The 10,960-nt window shown below is 36.6% G+C and overlaps 1 protein-coding gene across 1 annotated transcript; it reads right to left on the bottom strand.

Moving 5' to 3' along the window:
• Positions 1 to 1,921: 1,921 nt before the first annotated feature.
• LOC121379767 (acid-sensing ion channel 4-like) lies at positions 1,922 to 7,067 on the bottom strand. The gene is made up of 4 exons (XM_041508418.1): positions 6,946 to 7,067; positions 5,525 to 6,125; positions 4,958 to 5,056; positions 1,922 to 1,930 (listed from the first exon to the last, which is right to left on the bottom strand). Exons 1-4 carry the CDS (start codon positions 7,065 to 7,067, stop codon positions 1,922 to 1,924), a joined length of 831 nt encoding a protein of 276 aa, XP_041364352.1.
• Between the last annotated feature and the right edge of the window lie 3,893 nt (positions 7,068 to 10,960).

Raw genomic sequence — 10,960 nt, 5'->3', positions numbered from 1 at the left:
AAGGAGGAGAACATTTTGGCAACATCTGAGAAATGAAAAATACGCGGATGTCCTAATACACTGGTTAAATCGTGACGACAAGATTATTCCTAAGAAATATAAGATCCCAGAAATTTTGAATGAACCTGAAATCCAGACGACAAGACGGGAATTGCAGGCATTTCAACACCTTGAAATCGAAATTGAACTCATGAAAATGAAATCACAAAGTCAACAAGAAAAAATAAAGAATATTGATCAAATTATGATACAAGAGATTGAAAATAAATCTCACGGCAAAATTAAAGAAATCCTGTTACAGAAATGGAGATCACAGTGTGACAAAGAAGAAGAAAAATCTATCAAAAGATGGGAAACGTCAAAACAGTGGCTCCTGAAATATGAAGAAGAATTTCATACCACTGTGTACAAAGACAGTCCCTGGCTGAAACCACGTCTGCAGAATAACAGCAGTCATGGCTGGAGAAACAAACGTCATGAAAACAACACTGAAGAGCAAGAGTCAACGTATAGAGAACATCCGATATACGGTAATCAAAAAAGGACCAGCAGATACGTAACGTACAATGGACGAAAAACACAAAATGGCCGTATCCTTCAAAATAACAACAATACGGAGCATCATCACAGAACAGCATCGAGCCAAAGGCAGAGAAACAATACCCTTAGAAATTCAGACCAAAGATCACCTTCGTGGAGAGAATCAACATCAATGCCACAAGCAGCGCGGAGAACCGACCACAGAGAACAAGGGTCGAATCCTTTTTTAGCCCACAGCAGGAGCTCAGAACAGACAGGTTGGCAGAAATCACCCACAGGAGGCGGAAATAAAAATAATCAACTTATCTCACCGGAAATTCACTGCCACAGAAACACGGGTTTTGGAAAAGGGTTTGAAATTTACCCCACACCAAAGAATAACAATATAGAAGAATTAAAGGAAGATATCAATGAGTTCTGTCGCCAGTTAAGAAACACTGAATACTTTTTTGAAAACAATAGTTCTAATGATGATTCTATAGTTAGGAATAAAAGTTATTGGAGTGCAATAAAAGGTAGGAATAGAAACCTAGATGATTATAGCGAAGTAGTTTCAAAATATCCTCTCAATAACAATCCTAAATCAAATTCAAATATAAATGATTATGAAAGAAAATGTTTATTAAATTTAGCAAATGATAAGTCTATTGTTATTAAACAAGCGGATAAGGGTGGTGCTATTGTTATCATGAATACTGCTGAATACAAACAAATGACTCTTTCCATAATTGAAGATCAGAATAATTGCATAGAAATTACAGAGGTAAAATCAAACAATTTTAAACAACTTAAAACATTTATATAACGATTTGAGGGAGAATTGACTGAAAAGGAATTTGATTATTTAACAAATTTTGAATGTAAGGAGAGTAATTTTTATGGCCTTCCTAAAGTACATAAGAGCCAGATTATTAATTCTATGTGCAGAGAAGCACAGAAAAGTTATGTAGAATTAGTGCATCCCAATGACTTACAGTTACGACCAATTGTAGCTGGCCCAGTGTGTGCAACCCACAGACTGAGCAATTTCATTGATATATTGTTGAAACCATTTTTATTAAAAGTAACCAGTTATACAAGAGACACTATGGATTTCATCAACAACCTGCCAGAAAAGACAACGGAAGAAAGCGTACTGGTAACATTTGATGTAACAAAACTATATTCTAGCATACCACACGACCTTGGAATCACCACAGTGTCATATTGGTTAATCAAATATCCCGAACTTTTGCCAGAACGAGTTTCGAAGTCTTTAATTGTAGAAAGCATAAAATATATATTGGAAAACAATATATTTTACTTTGATGGGAAACATTACAAACAGATTAAAGGGACGGCAATAGGTACCAAAATGGCACCAAGCTATGTCACACTGACTTTAGGTTACCTAGAACAAATATTAGAAACTCAAATTACAAATATATTTGGATCAGACTTTCAGCTATATTTCAAGAAGAACTGGAAACGTTTTCTTGATGATTGTTTCATAATGTGGCCTTTGTCCAAACACTGTTTGGAATTATTTCACAAGTTACTTAACACACTGAATAGTAACATAAACTTTACTATGGAAACAGACGCAAAGAAAATTCCTTTTCTAGACACTTTAGTAATCAAGTGTGGACGCATAATAGAAACTGATATATTTTACAAACCAACTGATAGCAAACAGTACCTTTCTTTCTCGTCCTGTCATCCGAGTCATACGAGAAGAAGTATACCATATAACCTAGCACGGCGTATCTGTATGATTGTGTCAAATATACAAACACGTGATCAACGTCTCCGGGAACTAAACATGTATCTTAAAACGCGAGGTTATCCAAAACAACTAATATCAGATAGTATCGAAAAGGCGGTAGTATTAGATAGTAAATATCTTTTAAAACCAAAATAAATCGTTTCAGCGAAAAGGCCGCTGGCATTTGTATCCACCCATAACCCGCAGAACCCCGATATATATAAAAAGATCTTGTCAGAATTGCACATTTTAAAACAAAATGAAAAAATGTCATCCATACTAGACTCTATTTCAATTATAAATAGTAAGAGACAAAGCAAAAACTTGAAACAGATACTGACAAAAGCACGATTTGAATCTACAACAGTAGAACATAAATTCAGTGTCAAAAAGTGTAACCGAAGTAACTGTGGTACATGCCAACATATTTTAGAAGGCACACATATAGAATTCAACCACAAAGGTTTATTTTGGGTACACAGGGATATGGATTGTTCGGTTAAAAATGTTATTTATGTAATTACATGCCAAGGTTGCAAAGAACAATACATTGGTCATACCACTCAGCTGAGAGCCAGAGTACGCGTACACAAACAGCAAATAAAACAACCTGAAACAAGATGCATACCCTTGAGTTCACATTTAAATACATGTGCGGCACAAAAAGATATTAAATTCACCATTTTCCCATTTTATCACATAGATACCAATGATGAAATGAAAAGAAAGACAAAGGAAATGTATTTTATTAGAAAGTGTTGTCCACTTCTTAATGCTCTTCGTTAGATAAAAGCAACAATGACGTAATTAAATCAATCCCCTTCTACTACAGTAACGTCATAATATGTATGACGTCATATTTAGCAGTTATTTAGTTCCTTTCTGAAGATAAGTAAAGACTGAAACATGTAAAACGATAATTATTTCTTTAAATTGTTTTTTTTAAAATACATATATACTGTACACTTCTTTTCTTTTATCATTTATATATATATATATAAATATATATCTTACATTTTTAGTGCAATCAAAGTATGTGATACTTTTAAAATCACATACTTTAAGAATTTGATAGCTTTGCAAATTAGATGTAAATTAATCGAGGTCACGGCACTGGGTTTATTGACATGTAAGCAAACGTACTTGTGTAACACTCCATAATTGACGTATGCATTCATAGTCATCGAATAAAAACATGTCAATGGCAATTTGACACTGAAAGCTAACCAGCGTTCAGAAAACAAAAATACGTTAAGCCCTAGTTTGTTTTGATGTAAGGACAGGACATCCAAAATGACATCATTCGAGTTTGACGTCATTTCCAATAAAAAATACACCGCGCCACATATTCTTACGTCATTTGAGTATCTAGTAATAGCGGTCTGGAATTAAAGTTGCGTGTACGGTTTACAAAAAACACGTTGTATTAAGCTTGAGATTATACAGACCTGTCAACCCTCCTGGATTCGGCAGGAGTCTCCTGGTATTTGATCAAATCTCCGTGACAACCTGTGCAGGAGACACTTTCTCCTGTTAAATGACATTTTTTGTAGGCATAAAAAAATAATCGATCCCCTTTTGCCAAAATAACATAAGGAAAGTGCCAGAGTTGACAGCAATACACACAATGTTAAAATCACATGTCACAGCAAGACAAAGAAAAGACCAATTAGCTATATAAACATACTTGTGTCAGTTAATTTTGTATGTTTGTGCAGTAAAATGTTGGTAACAAATGTACATGGGTAATGGGTATAATTCCGGTATATTTCACACAATGTCCGTAATGAGGTTTTACTTATGATTAATGGAAATACAATGTTTATTGCATCATTATAATGATTTTAAATAAGTACCACGCCACTGTTCCTCATTATAGTAAAAATTGAATATTAATTTATAAGATTTATATAAATTTGTCTTGGGTACTTGAATTTGGGTACACTAGCCACAAATGACGATGTAACCTGTAAGTGTAATGCCGTAAATGTACTAATTATTTTTTTTTTTTTTCTTGTTAATATTCTTAACATTTTTGGATAAAAGAGATTTTAAAATATTTTTTTTATTAAATCATAATAATATTTAAACTTTAAAAAGAAATATATATACACATTTTTTTTTTTTTTAATTAGCTAAGATCTACGGTTAACAAGTATATATGACATTATGTAGTGTTTTTTGACAAAATCTCCTGCTTTTTCAACACACACCTCCTGCTTTCTCTCAACTAAAGGTTGACAGGTCTGATTATATGATAAAGAGATTATTATCCTCGTGTATTTCGGTATCGTCAATATCATATATTGATATTGACGATACCGAAAAACACTCTGGTAATACCCCCCCCCCCCCCCCCCCCCCCCCTCTCTCTCTCTCTCTCTCTCTCTCTCTCTCTCTCTCTCTCTCTCTCTCTCTCTCTCTCTCTCTCTCTATATATATATATATATATATATATATATATATATATATATATATATTGAAAATCCAAACAGCCAGAGGAACTGAGACTCTTTAAAATATACTGAAAGATACACTGCAAATTGAAAAAAGAAACACACTTTAAAAAATGCCTGTTTAAATAATTTTATGAAGCCTAGGGTCCTTGGCAAGCCTTTGTGAAGCAGAGAGTCGGATGATACACATTCTAATACACAGGGTAAATTAACGTACCTCAGTCTTTTTCACTTGGAATGTGCTGATGGTGTTTAACGCTACAAAGTCTCCTCTCGTTGATGGCAATGGCGGTTCCCTCCGGTCGTGAACTATAACCTTAGAAAATGAAAATAACAAATATAACCACAGTTCACTTCATTGTTTCCCTAACTTTAATAAGCTAATATTGTAAATGTATGTAGTAAATCCGATTAGGTGTAATGCAGAATTGTGTCCTTTGAGTGATGTCTGTCTCAAGACAGTTTAGCGATTCCACTAATAGATTTAATCTGTATCGAAAAATAAATAAATTTAAAATGAAATCTGCCATTGGATATTTCCATTTGGATGAGAGCCAAATGATATTGAATTCCTGTTCACTCTGGCAAAATGATTTTGAGGATTTACTGCATCAAACTTGCCGGAATGTTTTTGGATTTAAGTACAATAAAAATAATATCCATTAAACTACCTACCTACCTACCTACCTACCTACCTACCTGCCTAACTAATTACGTAACTAACCCACTGCCCTGCCTACCGAACTGACTGCTAATTAATTAAGCGGCATGACAATCCACCTACCTGTATCCCACTCGCTGATAAGAGTTTAATGTTGGGCTCTAGCTTGAGAGAGAAGGCTATTACCAGACGCATGTTCTTTGCCGACTGGTGTCGATACTTGAACACCTTAGTCGTGTTGACCGTGTAGCATGATCCTACTTCCGTGAGAATCGTCTCCAGAATGTCATCACAGCAAGGCAAGGATATGATATGCATGCCTTTGAACTTAGGACAGGCAATCGGAGTCACCAATCTACTGGACATCGTCCAGTTAACCATGGCTTGTCCAGAAATTTCATCGTGGTACCAGCTGGAAATATTTGTCGGTGGACGTTCTTCTGATTTTATATGTATATGTTTCAGAGCTGATGCTGCCAAATAGGAATCTGTATGCATTACCCCGTGTAATACGTCTTCGTCGTAAGGTGGAAGTTGAAAATCCTCGAATCGTCCTTCATACGTTTTCAAAGGACATATGGTTATGGCCGGGAAGTCGTCATAATTTGCGAAATTGGAGACTTCTTTGATCAGCGTTGGTCGAGCATAATAATGAACCAGTTCCAGGTAAAGAAGGACGGACAGCGTTGACATCGCCACTAGGATTAGCAAGACCCAGAGTAATCTAAAATACACAATAAACTCTTTATAAGGTCACGGTTACTGTTAGCTGGTCTGTCATAAGACAACAATTTGTGTTCGGGTGAGGATCTATTATGAGCAGTCATTCTGAATGTCATAAGCTGATGAAAGATTTTTGTCAGCAGTATTTTGATTGGTAGAGTAAAAGAAATTATTTGGAATTAGTCCAGTGGATAATTTCATTTCAGAGTAATAGGATCCGACTGAGGTTGATAATATGGCGGCTATTATGAATATCGACGTCATCATCAACATCATCGTAACAAAGGCCAGAGCCCGATTTTACAAAGCATCGTAAGCTTAGTTTTGCACGTAAACGTATATCTAAGACTAAATTACAGTTATTATTACTATTAACTAAAATAGTTTGAAGTACACATATTTCTTTTTTTTTATACTTAAAATGCTCCATCTTCCGTAATGATGTAATTTGCCGCACACAAACCGGTATAACGCTAGTCGAGAGACGTAAATTTACGATGTTTTGTGAAACTGGCTCCTAGCTTTTTGTTTTCATTCAGTTAAAATACATGCATAAATTACCTGTCAAACAGGGTATTGCACATCACAAATTTTATATTCCATTTTTCGACACGAAAGGATTGTCTCGGTTGGAAAGACAATTGCAAAGTTTGGGTTATGTATTAAGAAATAATAGACAGATAGGATGTGATGCCAAAACCACAAGAAAAAACAAATTATGGTTCCCACAGAGGAAAAAAAAAACACTTAGAAAATGTGGTTTGTGCACACAATCGTATGTAAAAAAAAAAAAAAAAAAAAAAAAAAAAAAAAAAAATTACCTCCTTCCGGGATACAAGTTCCTGGCGCCCATTTTGTTGACACCGTGTATTGTTGATTCCGCAGCATAGGTAGCTGAAATATCTTTCCAATATGGCATCTTCCGTTCGGCTGGTATCACCATGTTAAAATCGTAACAGTGATTACAATATTTGAAAAGTCCTCACACAAAGTGAGATCTCGGTAATTCCTGAACAGGTGTTGATATTGACGATGTTGCTGCTAGGTGGGTTTTGTTGTTAATTGTTCTTAAATAATTAATAACATAACACAACACCTATATGTAAATTGTTACTTGTGTTCTGGTCGTACTGATTCACTCTCATCTGCGGCAGTCCCAGAAGCGAGTTGTGCTGAACATGATGGTAGGTAATTCACCAATCTTGTTGTCATGGACACTGTTTATATATACACCATTGTTCTTAATCGTTGGAAGTATTTAGATTAGCGACATCACTTTATCAATCACGTAACAAGCAGGATGCATTGATTCGATGATTATGCACGGGCTTAATTCCCAGTTGCAGCCAACATTAACAGAATGCAATACAAAAACAAATATCCTCAAAGTAGGTCCATTAAATGCATTAAAGTGAAAAATGATGCTTTAGTGACTGGACTAACATTTACTCAATTCGTCGTAACAATGCATGCAATTATATTGACCGTAAACGAGAGCAGAGACATTGAATTTATTTCAGATCTAGCCCAGTTGGTAGGTCACTAGCCTGGGGTGAATGAGTTGTACGATCTAACCCCATCGGTGAAACAATGGAGGTGTTTTATTCTCTCGTCCCAATCAATCCTCCATCTCATACTGGTATATCAAATTTAAGTTTATGTAAGTTTGTTTTGTTTAACGACACCACTAGATCACATTGATTTATTAATCATCGGCTATTGGATTTCAAACATATGGTTATTTTGACACAGTAATAGAGAGGAAACCCGCTACATTTTTCTTCCATTAGTAGCAAGGGATCTTTTATATGCACCATCCCACAGACAGAATAGCACATACCACGGTCTTTGATATACCAGTCGTGGTGCACTGACTGGAACAAGAAATAGCCCAATGGGCCTACCGACGGGGATCGATCCCAAACCGACCGCGCATCGAGCGAGCGCTTTACCACTGGGCTACGTCCCGCCCCTGGTATATCAACGACAGTGCCGTGTGTTGTCCTGCTATGCTCATGTGCACATAAACCATACCAGTGCGGGTTTCTTCTGGTGTTTTACATCCAATACCCGATGTTTTATTAATCAATGTTAAAGTTTGTTTTGTTCAACAACACCACTAGAGCACATTGATTAATCGATCACCGGGTATTGGATGTCAAACACTTAGTCATCAGAGGAAACCCGCTAAAATAAAATTCCTAATGCAGCCAGGGATTTTTATATACACTTTTCCACAGGCAGGAAAGCACATACCACGGCCTTTGACCAGTTGTGGTGCACTGGTTGGACCAAGAAAAAACACAATCAGTTGAATGGATCCACCGAAATGGTTCGATACTGCGACACAAGCACCTCAAACGAGCACTCAACCGACTGAGCTAAATCCCGACCAATTAATCAATGTATTCTGGTGATGTTTCTAAACACACCGGCCTCGGTGGCGTCGTGGTTAGGCCATCGGTTTACAGGCTGGTAGGTCTGGGTTCAGATCCCAGTCGAGGCATGGGATTTTTAATCCAGATACCGACTCCAAACCCTGAGTGAGTGCTCCGCAAGGCTCAATGGGTAGGTGTAAACCACTTGCACCGACCAGTGATCCATAACTGGTTCAACAAAGGCCATGGTTTGTGCTATCCTGCCTGTGGGAAGCGCAAATAAAAGATCCCTTGCTGCCAATCGGAAAGAGTAGCCCATGAAGTGGCGACAGCGGGTTTCCTCTCAAAATAGGTGTGGTCTTTAACCATATGTCTGATGCCATATACCCGTAAATAAAATGTGTTGAGTGCGTCGCTAAATAAAACATTTCTTTCTTTCTTTTTTGTTTCTAAACAAATAATGTTTTCTTATTATTTCGGAATGTATCCAATTAAAGGTTACTCAGTATGACTGAAATCAGATCTAAATCTCCACTCCACTTTATAATATTCCCGGTAGTATACGTGGACCAAGTTCAGACCGAGAAGACAATGGTTTATTGTTCGGTTGTGTTGAAAAATACCATTGGCTGTATCAAGTCGTTTTTTTTGGTAGTACACGTGGACCGAGGCCGGTTTATTATTTCGGAATGTATCCAATTAAAGGTTACTCAGTATGACTGAAATCAGATCTAAATCTCCACTCCACTTTATAATATTCCCGGTAGTACACGTGGACCGAGGCCGGTTTATTATTTCGGGTTTATTATTTCGGAATGTATCCAATTAAAGGTTACTCAGTATGACTGAAATCAGATCTAAATCTCCACTCCACTTTATAATATTCCCGGTAGTACACGTGGACCGAGGCCGGTTTATTATTTTGGAATGTATCCAATTAACGGTTACTCAGTATGACTGAAATCAGATCTAAATCTCCACTCCACTTTATAATATTCCCGGTAGTACACGTGGACCGAGGCCGGTTTATTATTTCGGAATGTATCCAATTAAAGGTTACTCAGTATGACTGAAATCAGATCTAAATCTCCACTCCACTTTATAATATTCCCGGTAGTACACGTGGACCGAGGCCGGTTTATTATTTCGGAATGTATCCAATTAAAGGTTACTCAGTATGACTGAAATCAGATCTAAATCTCCACTCCACTTTATAATATTCCCGGTAGTACACGTGGACCGAGTTCAGACCGAGCAGACAATGGTTTAGTGTTCGGTTGTGTTGAAAAATACCATTCGCTGTATCAAGTCGTTTTTTTGGTGTCGGGGCGGTACGTAGCCCAGTGGTAAAGCGCTCTGTGTGGGATCGATCCCCGTCGATGGGCCCATTGGGCTATTTCTCGTCCCAGCCAGTGCACCACGACTGGTATACCAAAGGTCGTGGTATGTGCTATCCTGTCTGTGAGATGATGTATATAAAAGATCCCGTGCTACTAATGGAAAAAAGGCATCGGGTTTCCTCTCTCTGACTATGTGTCAAACGTTCCAAATGTTTGACATCCAATAGCCGATGAGTAATAAAATAATGTGCTTTAGTGGTGTCGTTAAACAAAATAAACCTTCTTCACAAACACTAGATAATTTCCAACTAAATTTGGTGGGAAGCTTCCTTTACCCGTGAACAAAAAAAAATTGTCAATTTGGTCACACATTTTTAAATTTAGAAGTTAAAAATGGATTGGTAAGCTTTTCGTGGTTTTCTACGTAATACCTGTACATGTATGATTGTTGACAATAATACATTTTATATTTCCAATCTGAAATGTTGATTGAAAGGAATATTTTGAAAAGAAGAAGAAAAAGAATAAATTATACTCTTCAAAAAAAGTAGGGGAACTGTAATAAGAATTTACAATTGTCAAAATTGTAAGGTATATTAGCTGTGGGGAATGGTTATATGATATTATCAATATGGTTCAACATAACTGAGTTAATAATAATCATACGAAGCACACGTGTAATAACAAGTGTAATGACGTAATCTTGGGAAGTGACGTCATAACATGACGTTGCTTCTCAAGTCCTAGCTCAGACTGTGCATTTGAAATATGACGTCATTTCGTCGCATTCTAGTTGTGGTTGAAACATTTTGAGTTGGGTCTTGTTATTCATAAAGAAAACAACAATAATAATAATGGATAATTAAGAAATTATTACACTCGCGTGTGTGTCGTACTGATTTTACGAAACTCATGTCAGGATTCATGTATTACCCTCGCTCTCGCTCGGGCAAAAACAAAAATCCTGACACTTGTTTCGTAAAATCAGTACAACACACAAGCTCGTATAATAATCTCTGTATAGTGAATTAATTGGGCAAAGATTACCACCAGTAGCTAAGTATTACAGTATGTAGGTTTTATGACCACCAAAGATCTTGAAGGACGATTGGGGTCAG

Source organism: Gigantopelta aegis, chromosome 8 (genome assembly GCF_016097555.1).
Source record: "Gigantopelta aegis isolate Gae_Host chromosome 8, Gae_host_genome, whole genome shotgun sequence".
Taxonomy (NCBI): Eukaryota; Metazoa; Mollusca; class Gastropoda; order Neomphalida; family Peltospiridae; genus Gigantopelta; species Gigantopelta aegis.
Note: the sequence above shows the minus strand (reverse complement) of the source record. Positions and strands in the feature narration are given on the sequence as shown.